This window comes from Rana temporaria, chromosome 6 (genome assembly GCF_905171775.1).
Source record: "Rana temporaria chromosome 6, aRanTem1.1, whole genome shotgun sequence".
NCBI classification, from domain to species: Eukaryota; Metazoa; Chordata; class Amphibia; order Anura; family Ranidae; genus Rana; species Rana temporaria.
In genome coordinates this window covers 25,894,958-25,918,385 of record NC_053494.1, presented here as the reverse complement: position 1 = coordinate 25,918,385, position 23,428 = coordinate 25,894,958, and the positions used below count along the sequence as shown (strand labels likewise).

Sequence of the window (23,428 nt, the reverse complement as noted above, 5' to 3'; positions counted from 1 at the left end):
TGTTATTTGGGTGAACCTCCGCTTTAGAAGGAAATTACATTTTTTATAACTACGGTACTTTTGAACGACATTCATCAAGTCATCAAATTTGTTTGAAAATCTACTAGTGCATGACCAGCTTTAGATCCACGAAGGATGAATTTCTGTTGTTTTGGGAAACTGTCCTTAATCTGCAGAAACACTGCAACTTTAAATTCTCAGCCTTTCCTCCTTTTTGTTGGGAAAAAGCGCAGAAAGCGGCTTAGTACACAGGCCGCAACGCTCTCCCAGAGGCCAGTTAAAGAACTCTCGCTTAAAAGAGGGATGAATGATGGAACCATTACAGCTCGACAGTGACCAGAATCACCTATGAAGCAATTCTAAGGGAAAACGTACGAATCGGCCTGCATCTCAAAAACCTCTGAAGGGCAATATAAAGTGAACACAAGCTTCCGTTATGTTTGGTCAGCTGGATGCAAAGTAAAGTCTTGTGTCTGTTACTCAGGGATGGAACGTGATAAACAAACCAAAATACTCTTCAAAGCCATTGGCCCGGATTCACATACATTGGCGCATATTTATGCCGGCGTAGCGTATCTTTTTTAGGCTACGCCGGCGTAGCGCAGAGCGCCAAGCACAGTATTCACAAAGCACTCGCCCCCAAATCTACGCTGGGTTTCCTCGGCGTAAGCCAGCGTAGGTGGAAGTGGGCGTGAGCCATGCTAATGAGGCGTGACCCCATGTAAATGATGTACTGAGCGTCATAAAGATACGAATAAAGTACCGTGCTTGCGCCGTCCCGTGGACGCAACCCAGTGCGCATGCGCAGAATTACGTCGAAACTACTCCCTAAGATACGTCGAATCACTGCCTACGACGTGAACGTAACCTACGCCCAGCCCTATTCACGTACTACTACATAAACGACGTAAAATACGACGGCTGTTCCCTGGTCCATACCTTTGCATGAGTTGCGCCTCATAGATGGGGAATAACTATACGCCGGATGTAAGCCTTACACAAACCGCGTATATTATGCGCCGGGCGCAACTACGTTCGTGAATCAACGTATCTCCCTCATTTGCATATTTGCAATGAGGCGGCCAGCGTAAATATGCGCCCACGATACGCCAACGTAGGAAAGTTACGTCGGTCGGAAGAAGCCTATTTTCAGGCGTATCTGGTTCTGTGGCCACGGCGCATAGTTACACTTACGCGGCGTATCTCGAGATACGTCGGCGTAAGTGCTTTGTGAATCTGGGCCATAGTTTTTTAAGTTATTTTGTATATCCTCTAAGAAGGGTGTAGAGAAACCTTACAGATTCTGTAGACCAGTGGTCTCCAAACTACTGCCCAGGGGTCAAATGTGGCCCTTTACTTACTTTTATCCAGGCACAATTCCTCCCAATGACACCAATAATGGGGCACAACTATTCACACTGACACCAATGATGGGGCACAATTCCTCTCAATGACAGCAACAACTGGGCTCAATGATAGGGCACAATTCCTCCCACTGACACCAAAGATGGGGCACTGCTTTTTCCCCACAGATGGCGGGACCTTTTCTACTCCCAAAGGCAACAGTCCATCTGCCCTAGAGTCTCAAGGAAAGTAAACTAGGCCTCTGCTTAGAAAGTTTGGGGACTCCTGCTGTAGGGTGTATCTTCTCACCCAACTTAAAACCCAATTCTAGCTAAGCCATCAGGGTCGTCTTCTTCAGCAGTTGGTGGTCCTCATAATGCAGGGAATGGCCCTGGCCATTAACACAGAAGTGGCAGGCTGTGGTTTGAGGGGCTGAACACTGTATTGAGTGGTACTCATGTTTAGGGTTCTATGTGCTTATTGACCTTCTGTGTTCCAGGCATTCATCCTTGAACGCACAGGATCATAAACCTGAGTACCACTCAGTACAGGGTTCAGCCCCGTCCAGCCGCAGCATGTTTCAGCCTGCTATAGACTTTAATAGACTGCAAGCAATGGGGCTGGATGGATCTGTGCTTCCCGGGCACACTCAGGGCAAGTTCACACTATCTGCGGTGACAGACATTTTATTGCATGGGACACAAAGAAAACAATTGCTATGTGTCCAATTCCAATTCAGTTCTGCTCAGTGTCCCCCCTCCGTTCTACTCCATGTCCCCCTCCCTTTTGCTCCATGCCCCCCTCCGTGCTCCATGTCCCCCTCTGTTCTGCTCTGTGTCCCCCTCCGTGCTCCGTGTTACCCTCTGTTCTGCTCCGTGTCCCCCTCCGTTCTGCCTTATGTCCCCCTCTGTTTTGCTCCATGTCCCTCTCCGTGCTCCGTGTCCCCCTCCGTTCTGCTCCATGCACCCCCCATGTCCTCCTCCGCCCTCTCTGTCCTCGATCTGTAAGGATGGAGAGTGGAGGTAGGAGCCGGTAAACCCGTCTCAGTTTATGAATGGAGAGGAGCCGCTGCCTCCTCTCCATTCATTTTCAGTACTGCTGAGAAAGGGAATGGGAAATCTCTATCCTCAGTCACTTTTTCTGTCTCAAAGGGGAGATATCAGGGGTCTGACCCCTGATATCTCACCAAAGCCCCCCAACAGGGCTGATAAAAAAATTGCAATAAATAATAAAACAATTAATTAGGAAAAATAAACATTTTAATTAAAAACACACTTCTGACACATCCACAACCCCCCCACAAAAAAAAGAGAAAAGCATTGTAAAAAAAAAAAAAAAATAACAAAAATTGTAAAAAAATCATTTTAAAAAGAACTGACACATGTGCCACTGTCACATGACATTAAAAAAGTATCGGTAATCGGCGAGTACGTGAAAAAAAAGTATTGGTACTTGTACTCGGTCTTAAAAAAGTGGTATCGGGACAACCCTAATTAATGCCATCATTATTAATAATTTTTAGTGGTGGTAGAATATGATAATACATGTGCTACATTTTTATAGATGACTTGTATTCTGTTATGTATCAACTTCGGCAGCGGAGAAATCAAAAAAATAAAACCCATCTAAAGAAAAAGCCTAATTGATCTCTTGGCCATTTTCTATATCACAGACAAAATTGCACTGTGGATGAGCGGCTAATTGTCATTTGTTTCATACTTGATGTGCGAACGAATGTAAGCGTAATTAAACCCGGGTCACAATAATTACCGCCACCCAATCACAATCCAAGAAAAGTGACAGAGGCGAAAGATCACAGCCACATTTATAGTGAGGAGAACTATTGATAGAGATGGGATTGAAATAATTACTCATATCTAGGGAAATCTATAACAAATGCCTAACAAAGAAAGTAGTTTAAAGGGGACCTGTCATTTTGGCACAATACTATACTATAATAATATATTAGCTAATCTCTTTTCTGCTGTAAGTGTAATTACAGTAATTTATTTTCCCTGTGAGCCGCTTTAGGCAATTATGAATAAAAATGTCTTAAATGACTAACTGTATTGTATATATCACTCTTCAGTGTCCCAGAAGACAGCCGCCCATTCACAAAGCGCCGCGCGACTCGCGCATGTGCAGTAGGAAACAGCCAGTGAAGCCGCAAAGCTCCACTGCCTGTTTCCCTTACTGTGAATGGCGGCGCCAGGACCCGTTCTGAAGGACAGATCGGCCTCGGGCGGCCAACATCGCGGGCACCCTGGACAGGTAAGTGTGCTTATTAAAAGTCAGCAGCTACAGTGTTTGTAGCTGCTGACTTTTAAATAAAAAAATTTGCCTGCTGGACCTCCGCGTTAACCACTTGCCCTCTGGAAGATTTACCCCCTTCATGACCGGGCCACTTTTTGCGATACGGCACTGGGCGACAATTGCGTTTTTTCAGCCGGACATTCTCTACAAGATAAAAGTGGTCCAAGTGTCAAATTTGCCACTAGAGGACCTCTAGAATCGGCAGGTGCCCCCTCCCACTACTTCCCGGCGGTTCCTGAGCCAACCTGACGATAGATGAAGCCCGAAACCCATTCGGCGGCGCCGGTGGCTTGCAATAGAGATGAGTGAAAGGAAGATGGCCTCCGCTCATCTCTATAGCCTTGGAGGAACGGAACCATGTCATAATATCAATTCCAGTTCCTCCGGCATGTAAACAAGGTTTTTTGTTTTATTTTGATCTTTTGCTTTTAAGCACTTCAATACCGGGCATTTTGACCTCCTTCCTGACCAGGCCAATGAGGATTCAAAACAAAGATACGACGCGGGAATTTGGAAATTACGCCGGCGTATCAATAGATACGCCGGCGTAATTTCTTTGTGGATCTGCCCCTTTGTTTTTTGGACATGCTGAAAAATTAAGTTTTTTTTCATGCCGAAAAATTATCGTGTGTACGCGGCATAACACATTTCATGGTTCAGTGTAGCCGATCCCGTGGGCGGCATATGTTTCCCAACCTTAAAAACAAGATTATTATTTTTTTTTTACGGAAAATGAATCTGCAATATTTCTCCGTCTCGCTCAATGAGGAAAAAGCGATTTTGTATTCAAAGGGTTGTCTTTTTTCTTTATATATAATCCCAACAGCATTTAATGTTCCGCAAAAGCTTTTCTGAGGCAGATTACGAGATAATTTTTTTTCCATCTCTCCCAAGCTTCTTAGAACGAAAAAAAAAAACCGAGCCATTTACCTCTAATATATAAAAGATTCCATTGACCCACTTCAGCATCAAAAGTTTCTAGAGATAAAATGCAAAATGTGGGAACTGACTAGATAAATCTGTTGTGAAAAGCAACACCGAGAAGCGCAATCAGACAAAAAATAAATAAAAAATAAGCCTAATAAAGGCTACAAGACGTGTGATGATTCATCAATCTTTATCATTTGGACTATTGCTCCTGACGGTAGGAATCAGCCCTCATTCTCATGATGGTTTTGATGGCATCGTGTTCGGCTTCTCTCTCTATCACTTCTTCATCTGCCGACGCACATCACACATAAGACTAAAAGACGTTGATTGCAAGGCTAATCCTCTGCAAAGACAAGTTTTTTTTTTCTTCCAAAATCACAAGAGCTTCTGAAAAGTAGAGAAAGGTGATCTAATGTACAGCAGAGCGGAGCTGCTCAAAGTGAGTACCTGTTGACCGTGAAATATAGATGATCCTTTTTTCTTTCTGAAACTGATTCAATTGAACCTGTGGTGAGAAAGAGGAATACTGCACCCAAAAGTGGAACTTCCGCTTTAAACACTCCTCACCCCCCTACATGCCACATTTGGCATGTATTTTTTTCAGGGGGGAGCTGGGGCTTTGTTAGGAGTGGGACTTCCTGTCCCACTTCCGCCTTCATCCTACGAGCCGCCTAGGCAACTCCTCCTCTCCACCTAGGCAGCCCCTCCCTCTACGCAATCTCCTGGGACACGTGACAGGTCCCAGAAGATCGCCTGTCCACTCCGATGGTGCACCGTGACTGTCACGGCCGGGTGCCCAGAGTGGCAATGGAGGCGCCGGTGGAGAGCAGGGGGGGAGAAGCGACGCTCCGGACGGCCGCATCGCTGGACCGTGAAACAGGTGAGTGTCTGTTTATTAAAAGTCAGCAGCTACACTTTTATAAACATAAAAAGCCTGGAACTCTGCTTTAAAGTGGTTGTAAACCCTAAAGTCTCATACACACGATCAGTCCATCCGATGAAAACGGTCTGAAGGATAGTTGTCTCAGGTTAACCAATGTTGCTGACTGATGGTCCGTCGCGCCTACACACCATCAGTTAAAAAAACGATCGTGTCAGAACGCGGTGACGTTAAACACGACGTGCTGAAAAAAAGTTTGATGCTTCCAAGCATGCGTCGACTTGATTCTGAGCATGTGCCGGTTTTTAACCGATGGTTTTGCATACTAACGATCGGTTTTGACCTATCGGTTAGTAATCCATCGGTTAAATTTTAAAGCAAGTTTTAATTTTTTTAACCGAACCTATGGTGCCCACACACGATCGGTTTGGACCGATGAAACCGGTCCATTAGACCGTTCTCTTCGGTTTAACCGATCGTGTGTATGTGGCCTTACAGACCACTTACCCTACAGTTAAGCCTAGATTAAGGCTTACCTGTAGGTGTAACATATATCTTCTTAACCTACACGGTTTAGGAGATATTTGCAAAAGAAAGGCTGCAGGTGCACTGAGCGTGCCGTTACTAACATCGATCATGTCATTAGTGGCGGCATCTGCGCGCATTCGCGGGAGTGATGTCATCGCGGCTTCGGCCAGTCACAGCGCCGGAGCCAAGATATGAGGAAGTGACTCGTGGAGAGATGGCGCCGATGGAGGATGTGACCGAGCACCGCTGCGGGGGCTTCGATCTCAGATAAGTAGTTCATAATGAGCTAGTATGTTATGCATACTAGCTCATTATGCCTTTGCCTTGCAGGGAGTTTAACAAAAAAGGGTTTACTTCCTCTTTAAGGCCTCATGCACATGGGCCATCAGTTAAAGTGCACTGCTAAACCGGCCGGGGGGGTGTTTACATTTGTAAAGCCGACTGTCGGTTTTCATGTGAAGTTGAACAGCTCTGAAGCCACTTTCACAACTGGCACAATGTGCTGACCCTTCTCCACGTGACCCCACCACCACCTTATTTACCTGGGTCCACTGTCTCATCTCCCAGTGTGGTCATGGCAGGTGTCACTGGGAAGGATAGTGGCAGCTCTACAAACACCCATTTATCGACCCCCTCCCAGTGAATGGACCAGGAAGCGACATTTATGCGTGTATGACGTTACTTCCTGGTCCATCGCTGTCAATCACTGGGATCAGTGCCCAGTGAAACAGCTGATGGTAGACAATCTGCTGCTGCAGTGGTTTTCAATCATGTGATCACTATGTCAACATATCAACAATGCCATAGCGATCACATGCAAGCTAAGGGCTTATTTGCAGAGGTCACTACAGCATGTAGCAGGCAGTCTGCCTTAGTCAATATTGTAAATGTCTGATACAATTATAGTATTAAAAAATAAATCAACAATGAATTATAAAATGGGCAGCACAGTGGCTAAGTGGTTAGCATTTCTGACAAGCAGCACTATGGTCTTCAGTTTGAATCTCAACCACAACACTATCTTACTGGAGTTTGCATGTTCTTCCTGTGTCAGTATGGGTTTCCTTCGGGTACTCCGGTTGCCTCCCACACTCCAAAGACATTCTGGTAGGTTCATTAGCTTCTGTCTAGCCCTAGCATGTATATGTATGAATGTTAATTTGAGACCTTAGATTGTAGGGACTGATGTGAATGGACAATACGTATGTAAAGTGCTGCATAAAATTGACAGCGTTATATTCACATATTTGTCCATTTATTTGCCTGTAATTAAAACACAGAACAAGGTTTTTATTAAAATAATGTATAAAATTAAATCCTAATATGTCTTTAAAGAAAGGAAGAGGATAGGTAGAGGATAGGTAGGCAAATTAGTCCTAGAGATATAATTATGTAGCCGTGAAGGTTATGTTCACCAAGTATTCACTGCAGGCCATTCTTCCTGGAACATGTGTTTTTCTAATCATGTCTTTATGAAAGCGTTTCAGTTCCGGTGGTTTCACATTTTCGGGTATAGCTCTGAATTTCATGTTATTGCGCCTAGCGCGATCTTCCAAGTCTGCCATTTTCATTCTGAGTTGTTTAACTTCATCTTCTAACTCAAAGTGAGAATCGACCATTTCATTGTGGGCAGATGTAAAGTCACACTTTTTATTTTCTACATAGTCCTTCTATTTCCATTTTAGATTTCTGCATGAAGTTTAAAGCGGGAGTTCACCCGTAAACATTTTTTAACCTTATATTGATGCTCATTTTGTCAAGGGGATTCGGGTAGTTTTTTTAAAATCGAAGCAGTACTTACCGTTTTAAAGAGCGATCTTCTCCGCCGCTTCCGAGTATGGTCTTCGGGACTGGGCGTTCCTATTTGATTGACAGTCTTCCGACAGGCTTCCGACGGTCGCAAACATCGCGTCATGAGTAGCCGAAAGAAGCCGAACGTCGGTGCGGCTCTATACGGCGCCTGCGCACCGATGTTCGGCTAAAATCGTGACGTGATGTATGCGACCGTCGGAAGCCTGTCAATCAAATAGGAACGCCCAGTCCCGCAGCCCATACCCGGAAGCGGCGGAGAAGATCGCTCTCTAAAACGGTAAGTACTGCTTCGATTTTAAAAAAACTACCCGATTCCCCTTGACAAAATTAGCATCAATCTAAGATTAAAAATCCACTTTAACATATCATATTGTAATGTGCCTCTTAGGGAGATTATCATATTTTTTATAGTAGAATCCAGTATGGGTTGCCCTGCTGTGGGGATTGCATTGGGCTTCTCATCATACGGATTTATATCTGATGTGTGATTATCATCTTGTGAGGGATTATTACCTTCAGCAGCAGAAATCCTCCTTCTTTGTTTGAGAGGGCTTGTTAGCTCAGCTTGTACATCCACGCTGCAGTACCCCTGCTGACCACTGTGTGTCCCCTCTTCCTCTCCTGAGTCTGCATTGATGTAATCTGTGCTGTGATGAGGGAGGGAGGGAGGAGTCAGTGCCATCTTTGATCCCCTGTGTCCTAGTCGGACCGATGAATTTACTCAGTTTGCAGGCCCCCCTCTGGTCTTTGGTTTTGCCGCCATACTCACCGCATTCCTGACACTTTCCGGATTCAGGGTATGTCTCCAGGGCTTTCCTGTCGCGTTGTGTGTTGCTCAGTGACGTCCGTGATCACAGAGCTCCCTCACAGTGCGGCCAGCTCATTCCGCGGCTAGACATTCAGTAAAGAAAAAACAGGCACCAGGAGGTAGCCTTAGCACCTCCTGAATGTACGCCAGCCACTGATATACCGCCTCTTGAAAACAAGCCAATGAAAAGCCTTTCAGCAGGCGGTAAGCTTACAGTTTGTCTAAAAGAGTACAAAGAAATTGCTGCAAAATGATAAACCCTGTAAATAGTATTTATAAGCTATTGCCCATTTGAGCTCCATGGCCTACACCCCAAATCGGCCTACACCCCACATCAAAGTTTTTTAGGACAACTTTGCCTTTAATTTTATGCTATGTGAACCAGTTTTTGGTCTATTTTCATGTGAGGGTCACACACTGTATAAAAGCTTTAATAAATCTGTAGGCGGATAAATCCTGACCAGCTCCTTAGCCCCTGACTTCAATAAGAATTAGACATTATGAATTTCATCAGTTGACACATTGCAATACAGCCAGGCTTTCAGCGAAGGAAAATATATCTTATAAACTGTGACACCCCTGAAGGTCGGCATTATGTACTGTTATCCTTCATCCTAATGCTTCAAAACCAGGTTGTAAAATGAGATTATTGTAGAAAATCAAACAAAATCTCTGAAGCTGTATTTACAGAAATACAGTAGATATGATGGGTTATGAGAGAAAAATGTGCCCTACATAAGATTATCAGCAAACCACAAATATGTTTTCTATCTGAATGGACCATTTCTGCGTGGCTTTCCACACTCCTGGCCTTGCCAATAAGGGTCCCCTAATGACGCGGTCGGAGTTACCGACAAGAAAATGATGTGAGCTTTTGGTCGGAAATTCAGACCGTGTGCAGGCTCCATCTGACTTTGTCTGTCGGAATTTCCAACAGCAAAAATTTGAGAGCTGGTTCTCAATTTTTCCGATGGGAAAAGTTCTTGTCGGAAATTCCAAACGTCTGTATGCAATTCCGACGCACAAAAAAACATGCATGCTCATAATCAATTCGTTGCATGCTCAGAATCATTGAAATTCATTTTTCTCGGCTCGTTGTAGTGTTGTACGTCACCGCGTTCTTGCCGGTCGGAATTTTGTGTGACCGTGTGTATGCAACACAAACTTGAGCCAACATTCTGTCGGAAAAAAATCCACGTTTTTCTTGTCGGAATTTCCAATCGTGTGTACGTGGCATTAGACAGGTTATCTTGTAAAAATAACTCATCACCTACTGATATCCCCTCTTCCCTGCACTTCTCCATTCTTCTGGTGGAGTCAGAAATCCAAACTCTGTGTAAGATCTATGTTGGCCACCAAACTATGTGTCAGCTCTATGTTGGCCACCAAATGCTGTCGGAATATCGGATTGTGTGTACAGGCCTTTACAATGAAGCCAACTGTCTCCTCTAAAGAACGGTACCGGGGTGATGCTTGCAGCTGCAGGCATCACCCCAGTAAAACCCCTTGAAGCAATATAGGTCTAGTCTGCGACCGATACCGATTTTTCAGAAAGTGCTGATATCGGCCTGCAATAATCGGCCTAACCGATAATCGGCCGATCCCTTATTTGGACTACAGAACACCTACCTTTCCTCCGCTTTCATATGGTGTGGCGTTCTGTTGTCCAAAAGATGAACTGGGCAGGGCTGATAACTATGCTTGGAATTTCAACGCAGCAGAGGTAGAGCACACACAAAGTTACGAGCTCATCGGATTTCTAGCAAGATGAATGGAAATTAATTTTAAAAATATCAAAAAAAGGAGAGAAACTAATTGTAGTTTCTCAAAACAATGGACTTTCTAAGCACAGCATTAGGCAGTTTGTATAAAAGATTAACAAATGTATTTAATATATATTGTGACAGGAAGTCAGGTAAATCTATGGGTGTTGTCACAGACGGGACATACATTTCTGCCTTGTTTAGACAATACACCAATTGTTATTAGGCGTCGGCTGCAGAAGGAAAAGGTTTAAGGGCGTTGGAAGACTCCAGCTGTTCAGAATGAGGCAATTAAGGCCTCTATAAGTAATCCAGAGGATTACCACTGAATTGCTGGATGCTGAGGCTTTCTGAGTGAAAGAGAGCAGTAGCTCAAAAGTCTTCTGAGGAGGTGAGGAGAGGATTGATTTTTCTGTGTGATAAAAATCAAAAGACTATTGTTTTCCTGCTGTATGACCAGCAGTGTCTGCCCAGCACTAGGCTGTACCAGACTCCATAGATAGGTTCCTGTGTGGTGAAGATAGACGCCCCAAGTGGCCAGGGTTTATTTTATGTTTGATTTTGTTTATGATGTTTGGATGCTTGCACTTGTTTCCAGCAAGATGGAAGAATAAACCAAAATCTTTGTTTTCAACCGTCTTCGACTGCCTGTCTGTATAAATTCAGTGTGTAGTGAACCCATCCAAGGGGTAACACACCCCGCTACCGAGCTAACCCCTTACAATATATATATATATATATATATAAAAAAAACACACAGGCCAAAACACATAGAAAAGGGGAAATTAAAAAGCACCCTCTGTCTACAAGAAATCAACAGATCCCCAATCCTATTGTATGGAGAAAAATAGCCACAATGTATCATAGACCAGTATTGAAGTCCTGTAATGAGATGGAGGGTCAGTGTGGATCACAGGAAGCCGGACAATTGTTGCTCCATACTTTTTTGGGGGTATTTTTTTTATTACACATATAACAAAATGCTTTTACTGGTATATTTAACCACTTAAGCCCCGGACCATTATGCAGCTAAAGGACCAGGCCCCTTTTTGCGATTCGGCACTGCGTCGCTTCAACTGACAATTTTGCGGTCGTGCGACGTGGCTCCCAAACAAAATTGACGTCCTTTTTTTCCCACAAATAGAGCTTTCTTTTGGTGGTATTTGATCACCTGTGTGGTTTTTATTTTTTGCGCTATAAATAAAAATAGAGCAAAAAATTTAAAAAAAAAACAATATTTTTTACTTCTTGTTATAATAAATATCCCCCAAAAATATATAAAAAAACATTTTTTTCCCTCAGTTTAGGCCGATACGTATTCTTCTACATATTTTTGGTAAAAAAAAAAAAATCGCAATAAGCGTTTATTGATTGCTTTGCGCAAAAGTTTTGGCGTCTACAAAATAGGGGATAGTTTTATGTAATTTTTATTAATGTTTTTTTTTTTTTACTACTAATGGCTGCGATCAGCGATTTTTATCGTGACTGCGACATTATGGCGGACACATCGGACACTTCTGACACATTTTTGGGACCATTGTCATTTTTACAGCAATCAGTGCTATAAAAATGCATTGTTACTGTGAAAATGACAATGGCAGTGAAGGGGTTAACCTCTAGGGGGCGCTGTAGGGGTTAAGTGTGCCCTAGTGTGCGATTCTTACTGTAGGGGGGCGTGGCTTGGTGTGTGATGTCACTGATCGTCGTTCCCTATGACAGGGAACAGACGATCACTGACAAGCCACTAGGAAGAACGGGGAAAGGTTTGTTTACATTTACCTCTCCCCGTTCTTCAGCTCTGTGACCCGATCGCGGGACACCGGCGGCAATCGGGTTAGCGGGTCCCGCGGACGAGGTCACGGAGCCTCGAACCGGGTGGCGCACTCACGACCCACGGCTGGGTTCTTAAAGGGGACGTACATGTACGCAGGGCCGATCCTAGGGTCACAGGCGCCTGGGTGCAGAAATATTTCTGGCGCCCCCACATGGGCGTCATCATTTTACTAACTCCTCCCCTTTACAAATGTTTCTATGGCAATGACTCAATCACAGAGATGCTCCCCCACGAAGTCTTCATTAATCTGGGATCCTTACATGATCTCTTAACAATAAACAAAATACAGGAAGAGAAGCAGAGAACTTTATTGGGACCTGAAGGGGGGCCTCTCTGATGGACACAGAGAGGGCTTCTGTTAAAGAGTCTGTTAGATGTTCGGCGCCCCCACCTCTGCAGGCGCCTGGGTGCAATGCACCCTGTGCACCCTGCCTAGGATCGGCCCTGCCTGTACGCCCTTGTGCCCAGCCGTGCCATTCTGTCTACGTACATCGGCGTGCGGCAGTCCCCAAGTGGTTACTAGAACAAAAAGGGAGCAATAGGAGTTTATTTTTAGGGTTTACATACATTTTAAGCTTGTACCAAGCGATACCTGCACCCCCTAGCACGCACAGCTTAACCCCTTGCCACCTGCCCCGGCGTCCCTTTAAACAAATCCTGAATGCCGTGGCCCGGCAAAGATCGGATGATTGCGTGACCACTGTGATTGGCTGTCAAATTGGTCACGATTGGGAGCCGGTCCTGCCAGCTACTGAAGATTACCGGGAACGAAGAGCTGTCTCTGTGCTGGGAGCGCGCAGTGAGTGGCACCTATGTGCAGTGACGCACACCCTTTTGCCGCTGTGCTTATGTGTTAGGCGGTCGTAAAGAGGTTACAATGTAAAAAGACACAACATGGGAACAGAATTAAATTGCACAGAATGATGTGACAGCCAATTTCCAGCAGTAGTCCTGTACATGTAACACTTTACTAATGAAATATGTATATTACCAGGAGGCTATTATGTGTAACAGGTACCGCGCTTGGCCGGGCTGGCGAGATGTGTGATGTCATTAGCGCCACCCCCCCCCCCCCCCCCCCCATTAACATTTTCAGCTCTATATCATGAGATGAAAATAATGCAACTCTGCTGATTTAATATTTTATAGGTAATAAATCTTTAATGGACATTTTGTTGCAGACCGCCTTGATTTGTATTTTTCATTTTTTTTTTATTTCATTACATTTTTTATGGACTTTATATAATTTGTAGACAGTTGGCAAGCATGAGCATTAGGGGCAATTACTAAGCAAACTTCGGACTATTAAGACTTAGGACCTGCTATGTAGAAAAATGCATGTCAACATGCGCCAAAGCCAGGGCTCGACAAATCCCACTCGCCAGGGCGACTAGAAATAGGGTCCTGGCGACTTGGCTTGGAAGGGGGGGCCATTTTGTGAGCTGGTGCCATCTGGTGGTGAGCCGTTGGTATTACAAGTTATTACCACCAGATGTGAGCTGGCGCCATCTGGTGGTGGCCGTTGGTATTACAAGTTAAGCATTACAAGTTAAACAGCAATTCTAATGTAATTTTTCACTATTTTCACTGCCATCTTCTTCCCTCTAATTAGAACCCCCAAACATTATATATATTTTTTATCCTAACACCCTAGAGAATAAAATGGCGATCATTGCAATACTTTCTGTCACGCCGTATTTGCGCAGCGGTCTTACAAGCGCACTTTTTTTGGGAAAAAATTTCACTTTTTTTAATGAAAAAATAAGGCAACAGTAAAGTTATCCCCATTTTTTTTTAATATTATGAAAGATAATGTTACGCCGAGTAAATTGATACCTAACATGTCACGCTTCAAAGTTACGTCCGCTCGTGGAATGGCGACAAACTTTTACCCTTTAAAATCTCCATAGGCGATGTTTAAAAAATTCTACAGGTTGCATGTTTTGAGTTAGAGGAGGTCTAGGGCTAGAATTATTGCTCTCGCTCTACCAATCGCGGCGATACCTCACATGTGTGGGTTGAACACCGTTTACATATGCGGGCGCTGCTCACGTATGTGTTCGCTTCTGCACGCAAGTTTGTCGGGACGGGGCGCGTTTTCTGGCTCCTAACTTTTTTAGCTGGCTCCTAGATTCCAAGCAAATTTGTCAACCCCTGGCCAAAGCGCATGCGTGTTCTTTTCTGAGTATTATGGCATAATCAAGCCCTTACCACTTTTTTCAGGGGTCTCAAACTGGCGCCCCTCCAGCTGTTTGCGGAACTACAAGTCCCATGAGGCATTGCAAGGCTGACAGTTACAAGCATGACTCCCACAGGCAGAGGGATGATGGCACTTGTAGTTCCGCAACAGCTGGAGGGCCGCCAGTTTGTGAGACCCCCGATTTATACTAAAGTAAAGTTCCAGGCTTTCTAATCTTAAAACTTTGCCCCCATTAACCCCCCACCATCCCTCCTAACACCTACACTGACTACCCTGTAGAATGGGGGTCTCCAAACCAGTTTACTGTCCTTCAGACTTTAGGAGGGGGGGGGGGCAGACTGTGGCCATTGGGAGTAGAAAAGGTCCCGAGTCCCGACGACAGTGGGAAAAAGACAATGCCCCATCTTTGCTGTCATTAGGAGGAATTATACCCCATCGTTGGTGTCATTAGAAGGAATTGAGAAAAGGTATACCTGTGCATAGGTATATCTTTTCTCTGTTGTATGCAGGTCAGTGACCAGCCCTGAACCTTGTAGATCTTCCCCCACCTTGTGTCTTTATGCCCCAGGTTGGCATGGTGTCCACCGTAGCATTTGCAGTGAAAAGGCAGTGTAGAACTGGGCAGAAGAGAGATTACTTTGATGGGAGTCAGCTTAAACTTCTATTGCAAAATATGTGAACTAAATATCCCTGTTTTTCATTGCATAGTTTGCTGGGAAGGGTGCAGGGTATCATTGGAAGGAATTGTGCCCCATCGTTGGTGTCAATCAGCTCAATTGTTGGTATCATTGGGAGGATTTGTGCTCCATCATTGGCATCGTTGGAAGGAATTGTGCCCCAACGTTGGAAGGAATTGAGCCCCATCGTTGGTATCATTGGAAGGAATTGTGCCCCATCGTTGGAAGGAATTCTGCCCCATCCTTGGAAAAAATTCTGCCCCATCGTTGGAAGGAATTGTGCCCCATCGTTGGTATCATTGGATGGAATTGTGCCCCAACATTGGAAAGAATTCTGCCCCATCGTTGGAAGGAATTGTGCCCCATCCTTGGAAAGAATTCTGCCCCATCGTTGGAAGGAATTGTGCCCCATCGTTGGTATCATTGGAAGGAATTGTGCCCCAACGTTGGAAGGAATTGTGCCCCATCCTTGGAAAGAATTCTGCCCCATAGTTGGAAGGAATTGTGCCCCATCGTTGGTATCATTGGAAGGAATTGTGCCCCATCATTGGAAGGAATTGTGCCCCATAGCTGGTGTCATTCAGCTCAATTGTTGGTATAATTGGGAGGAATTGTGCCCCATCATTAATATCATTGGAAGGAATTGTACCCTATTGTTGGTATCATTGGAAGGACTTGTGTCCCATCATTGGTATCATTGCAAGGAGTTGTGCCCCATCTTTGGTGTCATTCAGCTCAATTGTTGGTGTCATTGGGAGGAATTGAGCCCTATCATTGGTATCATTAGAAGGAATTGGGCCCCATCATTGGAAGGAAATGTGCCCCATTGATGGTGTCATTCAGCTCAATTGTTGGTGTCATTGGAAGGAATTGTGCCCCATCATTGGTATCATTGGAAGGAATTGTGCCCCATCATTGGAAGGAAATGTGCCCCATTGATGGTGTCATTCAGCTCAATTGTTGGTGTCATTGGAAGGAATTGTGCCCCATCATTGGTATCATTGGAAGGAGTTGTGGCCCGTCATTGGTGTCATTCATCTCAATTGTTGGTGTCATTGGAAGGAATTGAGCCCTATCATTGGTATCATAAGAAGGAATTGTGCCTCATCATTGGAAGAAAATGTGCCCCATTGTTGGTGTCATTCAGCTCAATTGTAGGTGTCATTGGGAGGAAATTGTGCCCCATCGTTGGTGTCATTGTGCCCCATCGTTGGTGTTTGTGTAAATGGGAGGAATTGTGCCCCATCGTTGGTGTCATTGTGCCCCATCGTTGGTGTTTGTGTAAATGGGAGGAATTGTGCCCCATTGTTGGTGTCAGTGGGGGCAGAATTGTTGGTATCAGTGGATGAAGTAGTGCCCCAAGGGCCAGATAGAGAAGCAAAGAGCTAGGTCTAGCCCCCGCACCACAGTTTGGAGACCACTGCTGTAGAAGAAAGATGCATGTACTTACCTATCCTCAGGGCGCTCCGATCCGGTCATGTGATTGGCTCTTCTCTCTCAGCTAGCAGCAGCTTCAGGGGAGAGGAGGGAGCGCTGTTGACGGATTTGTCAAAGTAAGCCCATAGGTGACGTCACTGATGAGGCGTACCAACCGTTGTCGGAGCGCTGTCTCCTCTCCCCTGGAGCCGGTGTTGGCTGACACAGGGGAGATCATGTGACCGGACCCTGAGAATAGGCAAGAATAAGCATCTTTCTTTTACAGGGTTGGTATCATAGGTTATGGAAGAGGGGTGGGGGGAGCAGTTTTAGGATTACACAGTTTTAGCCTGAAATTCTACTTTAATTAATAGAGCTTAGGGATAAGATTTAGGTTGGGGCCAAACCCCGGAGTTAGCCCCTTGTACCCTTTTATGTGTACCTAATAAACGATTTACTAAGGATTTGGAGTGACGACTTCTTCTATTGGAATTCGCTGATTACTTGCTGTTGTGAGGACATCGTAGCCTGAGCGCCCTCTTGTGGACTGCAACTGATATCTAGGATATTTCCCTGTAGAGCGCTGCATTTTTTGACTGTTTGCTGTTTGAAACCCCCGGAGTTATGCCGCGTGCACACGGTCGTTTTTCGGCATGAAAAAAAATGACATTTTTCAGCATGTCCAAAAAACGAAGTTTTTCCAAAAACGGCGTTGCCCACACACCATCTTTTTTGAAAAACGATGAACAAAGCGCGGTGACGTACAACACGTACAACGGCACTCTGAAGGGGAAGCTCTTTTCGCCTTTGGGCTGCTTTTAGCTGATTCTGTGTAAGTAAAAGACGATTCGCGCTTTTTTGTCTGTTACAGCGTGATAAATGTGCTTACTCCATTATGAACGGTAGTTTTACCAGAACGAGCGCTCCCGTCTCATAACTCGCTTCTGGGCATGCGCGGGTTTAAAACGTCGTTTTAGCCCACACACGATAATTTTTTTTCAACCCGAAAAACGACATTTTAAAAAACGACATTTAAAAATGCAGCATGTTCAATTTTTTTTTTTTTTTTCGTTTTTCAGAAGCCGAAAAACAATGTGAAGCCCACACACGATCATTTTAAATGACGTTATTAATCATTTCGGTTTTTTTTTCATGCCGAAAAACGACCGTGTGTACGCGGCATAAGCGGTCATTTCCTAAGCCAATGAGCTGCAGGCAGATTTCCCACCCTGCAAGCTGCACATGTACAAAGAGGTGGGGATGCTCGTGACATCATTCACCTAATATTGCCACATGGCCAAATGAATATGGTTGTAATGCCTTACATATACCTACTGAAGTCACTGGCCTCAGATGATACAAATGAAGAGGAAACAAATCTTTCTACATCTATGTACCAGTTTATCTGCAGCGTTCTCTTTCTCTACAGCCTTCTAAAACACACACTTTAAAAGCTTTTTCTCAGCTCAAGAAGGCAGGGGGCGGGGACCTGGGATCTGACATCACACACAGTGAAGCATAGAAAGGAAGGCTAAATCTAATCTCATAGGGAAACGTGCACAGCTGAAGCTGTCAGTCATCTTCTGTGAGCTGAAGGGGGGTGGAGCCATCTCCTGGGATATTGTGGTGTCAACATTACTTTTAAAAGTAACTCAAGCAGATAGCAGTAGGTGAAGAGATCAGAAAAGGGATGTGCTTTGTTCATTTTTTAGGTTTACAACTACCTTTACTTGCCTTCCGACCAGCGCACGACGATATACGTCGACAGCATGGCTCGGACAGGCAGAAGGGCGTACCTGTACGTCCCCTTTAAGATCGGGTCCCGTGGACTCGATCACTGCAGGGATACCCGCGATCGTCTCACAGTGAGTTAGAACGGGGAGCTGCTGATGTAAACAAGCATCTCCCGGCTCTGCATAGTGACAATGACAGTGATCACCTGTAATCGGAAGCGGTCACGTGTAGCCCATACCCCCATCAGTAAGAATCACTCACTAGGGCACACTTAACCCCTACAGCGCCACCTAGTGGTTAACCCATTCACTGCCCTTGTAATTTTCACATTAAACAGTGCATTTTTATAGAACTGATCGCTGTGAAAATGACAATGGTCCCAAAAATGTGTCAAAAGCGTCCGATGTGTCCGCCATAATGTCGCAGTCACGATAAAAATCGCTGATCGCCGCCATTACTAGTAAAAAAAAAAAAATTATTAATAAAAATGCCATAAAACTATCCCCTATTTTGTAAACGCTATAACTTTTGCACAAACCGATCAATAAACGCTTATTGCGATTTATTTTTTTTACCAAAAAATATATAGAAGAATACGTATCGGCCTACAGTGAGGAAAAAATTATTTTTTTTTATATTTTTTGGGGGATATTTTTTTATAGTAAAAAATATTCCTTTTTTTTTTTTCAAAATTTTCGCTCTATTTTTGTTTATAGCGCAAAAGATAAAAACCGCAGAGGTGATCAAATACCACCAAAAGAAAGCTCTATGTGTTTGGGAGCCACGTCGCACGACGGGGCAATTGTCAGTTAAAGCAACACAGTGCCGAATCGCAAAAAGTGCAAAAAGCTTTGGCTGTACTTCTCGACATTGAACTAATATGGCCACATGCCCGAATTTCCTGCCTGCAGCTCATTGGCTCAGCAATGACAGCTAACTTCCGGGTTAGGACAAACTTGAGCTCAGACCGAACCCAAGAATGAACCCATCAAGCTCATCTCTAATGCAGATCGGCATTCTCCAAAGTCATATTTGTAACTATAGGGGGCAAAATCATCAAGTTCAAAAGAAATTCAAACAAAATTATTATTTTTTTGATTATTGAAAAACGCCTTCCCTTGTGTTAACCCCATTGCTTTTCCCTGCCTTGGAACTCATGCCGCGTACACGCGATCATTTTTCGGCATGAAATAAACGTCGTTTTTCAAAAACGTCTTTTAAAATGATGGTGTGTGGGCTCCACATCATTTTTCAGGTTCTGAAAAGCGACTAAAAAAAAATTCGAACGTGCTGCATTTTTTAACGTCGTTTTAAACGATGTCGTTTTTCGGGTTGTTAAAAATGATCGTGTGTGGGCTAAAACGACGTTAAAAACCCGCGCATGCTCAGAAGCAAGTTATGAGACGGGAGCGCTCGTTCTGGTAATGGAGATAGCACATTCATCACGCTGTAACAGACAAAAAAGCGCGAATCGTCATTTACTAACACGGAATCAGCTAAAAGCAGCCCAAAGGCGAATGGAACTTCCCCTTTATAGTGCCGTCGTACGTGTTGTACGTCACCGCGCTTTGCTAGATCATTTAAAAACGATGGTGTGTGGGCAACGTCGTTTTAATGATGAAGTTGGAAAAACTTCGTTTTTTTCGACATGCTGAAAAAACAACGTTTTTTTTTCATGCTGAAAAATGATCGTGTGTACGCGGCATTAGGCCTGACTGCTTGGACTGCATATCCCGACAGCATTGAGTCCCTTGAGAGTAAGTTCAGACTCTGGTTGCCAATCCAATTCATAAAGTGGTTGGCTATGCACAGGGCCGCTGATAGGGGGGACCACCGGTTCTCTTGTAGGGGGCTGTCAGGTAGTCTGTACAGGGCCGCGCGATTTCTATCAGCAGCCCTGGCTATGCGTATGCTAAACAGCACCCGATACCCCAAAAGCATGCTGCATCCAGTCAAACTGATGAACTTGATATAGTCTCAAGGTACTCAATATGGGGTGAAGGTGACACTTTCGGCACTCTATGCATTGTGTCACCTGGAAGTCAGTAGCTGACTGATACCCAGTTTTTAGGCCAGATCAGCTTTCCACGCTGCAGAAGTGAGGAAGATCACGATACCTGTTGCTGACAATAATTATGGAACGCTGTTTCTCCCACTGATATCAATACCAAGGCACTATTCCTCCCACAGACACCAGCAGTGGGACACTATTCCTTCCACTGACAATGGGGCAGATTTCCTTCCACTGACATCTGAATGGTACACTACTCCTCTCACTGCTTGCAATAATGGGGCACACTATTCCTCCCACTGACACAAAAAATGGGGCACTATTTCCACCACTGACACCTATGATGGGGCACTATTTCTCCCACTGACATCTGATGGGGCATAATTCCTCCTACTGACATCCTTTATGGTACACAGTCCCTCCAACTGATAGCAGCAATGCTACACTAATACTTTCACTGATACTAATGATCAGACATAATTCCGATTGTGTGTACGCGGCATTAGTGTAGCAATATGGTTACATTTAATGAAGGTACAACATATTGCTACACTTAGAAGCGCCTCTCTTCTCTTTTATACTCTGGAGCTCCTGCTGGATTTTTCTTCTAATCCCCTTGTGGAGGCTTCCATTTGTGGATGGACATTTTATGGTTACACAACCAATCACATTGCTATAATCTTTTTATATGGACGATAAACTGAAGGACCTATGAATAAATGGTTGTGGAACGAATCATCTGAGTTTCCATTATTTCTTATGGGGAAATTCGCTTTGATATACAAGTGCTTTGGATTACAAGCATGTTTCTGGAACGAATTATGCTCCTAATCCAAGGTTTTACTGTATACAGTATATACATATATACAGAGCTTTTTTTCTCAGAAAATAGGTGCAGGAACTCAACCACGACCCCGTTCAGATTTCACAAACAGTAGAAGGGTCTTAAAGGGGCATTAAATACCAGGATTGCATTCCATACAGAGTGTAGAGTTCAGGGGGGTAACACACAGAGTGCAGAGCTGTGACTTGTACACACAGAAACCAGACTTCTGTGTTTACAAGTGATTGTGGTGAGCAGGCACCAAAGGGTCTGAGCCAGAGGTGGTGGAACTCAGTTCCCCCAAGTTCCCCCTGAAAAAAAGCCCTGCATATATATATATATTTGAAAGATATTGGACAAGTCAGGCAAATGAAAGGTCACTATGGATTCCCGTTGTATATGAGGCTTTCATAATTTCATGGTGAAGATGCAATAACGGACACATGGAATAACAAACCGAAAGTCTCACCTTAAATGCAATGTCGTAAAACTCGCCGCTGTTGCTGAGGGACGGGCGCCCCGATATCACCATGCCATTGCTATGGCCTTCGGGGCCCACCTTGCCATTCTCTTTGGTGGCCGGGACACTACACGTAGCAGGGGAGCTGCTACCTTTACTTTTCTGACTCTTCTTCCTCGACATCCTCTGGCGTATAGGTGTCGCTGCCAACAGGGTACAAGCCAGAGTGCCTAATTACAGGAAAAACAAGTCCCACCAAGAAAAAAAAAAAGTATAGCCGATCACCAGGAGGTATCTGGGAGGAAAGTGGGGTTCAGAGGATTAATAAAGCATCTCTCTTCTCCGTCGAGCCTCTATTGTACGCTCAGGAACTAGTCAGCCTGAACTCCGGTGTAGCCCCCAGCTGCAAATGTCTAGATGAGGTGCTAAACGCTCGCAGATCCTCTAGATCCAACCTGAACCGAGCTCTGGGAACTAGTCTGATGTCACAGTGACCACGTAGCTCAAACGGCACCCTGTAAACAATAAGGTGTCCCAACAATGACGGTGCTTTCTGTTAATGCAAATCCACTCTTGGCATGGAATCAGATTCCCGAGAGTCCTCTGAAGGAAAGCTCGCTCAGTCTTCCTGGACACGCGGTCTCTTCTGTGTCTCTGCCTGTTATTGTTTACCTTATAAACCTTCCAGCTTTTCCCACACCTTCCTTCTCGTCGCTGTGTGATTGGAACGCTCTGAATCCCTCTGATCTAGCCTGACATGTGTCGTCTGCGTCTCGTCGCTGCTATTTCCACTCAGCCTTCAACTTGGCTTCTATAACTCGTATGTCAGCCCTGTGTATTGTGTGTCTTGTGTGTATTGTGTGTCTTGTGTGTCTTGTGTGTCTTGTGTGTCTTGTGTGTCTTGTGTGTGTGCGATCGCTGCGGGTCTGTGCAACCTGTTCTCTGCAGAATCTCTTCTCTCCTGCACTCTGCTCAGGGTTACTCAGCTGCTCTGTGTTGTCCCTTCCTTCTCTGTCTCTTCAGCACTGCCTCGCTGTATTTATTCTCTCCTCGGTTTACCTTTAACTAGCGCAGCTCTCTATACATCACACGGAAAGAGAACCCCAAAACAATCTACACCTGGCACACCAATACTGATTTCTTCACCCAGGTACTGGTTCCTGCACCCCTCTACTAACTTCCTACTCTGCACCCCACTAATGGCTCCTCACCCTAAAATCCTGCACCCCTTTATATGACTTCCTACTCTGCACCCCAGTACCGACTCCTCGTTTTTCAGGCCTGCACCCCCAACTACTGAATTACATCACAACTTGCACCCCTGTTATGAGCATGTAATCCATAATTCACCACGTCTCTATCATATCTTCACTTCTTAGCATATCACTTCAAACCTTTCACTCTGTAATACAAGTCTTACAATAGTGACCCCTCACTACTCAGGTCTACACCCCAATAGTGACCCCTCACTACTCAGGTCTACACCCCAATACTGACCCCTCACTACTCAGGTCTACACCCCAATACTGACCCCGTACTACTCAGGTCTACACCCCAATAGTGACCCCTCACTACTCAGGTCTACACCCCAATACTGACCCCTCACTACTCAGGTCTACACCCCAATACTGACCCCTCACTACTCAGGTCTACACCCCAATACTGACCCCTCACTACTCAGGTCTACACCCCAATACTGACCCCTCACTACTCAGGTCTACACCCCAATAGTGACCCCTCACTACTCAGGTCTACACCCCAATACTGACCCCTCGCTACTCAGGTCTACACCCCAATAGTGACCCCCTCACTACTCAGGTCTACACCCCAATACTGACCTCTCAGATCTACACCCCAATATAGATCCTTCACTCATCAGCTCTACACCCCAATGC

At 44.8% G+C, this 23,428-nt stretch overlaps 1 protein-coding gene across 1 annotated transcript in view; it reads right to left on the bottom strand.

The window, feature by feature from the left end:
- RAB26 (RAB26, member RAS oncogene family) overlaps positions 1-22,929 on the bottom strand; it is a 273,302-nt gene extending 250,373 nt beyond the window's left edge. Inside the window, exon 1 of the mRNA XM_040356489.1 lies at positions 21,543-22,929. Within this exon, the coding sequence (XP_040212423.1) occupies positions 21,543-21,716 (174 nt within the window). The 5' untranslated portion in view covers positions 21,717-22,929. The remainder of the gene's footprint in view (positions 1-21,542) is intronic.
- Between the last annotated feature and the right edge of the window lie 499 nt (positions 22,930-23,428).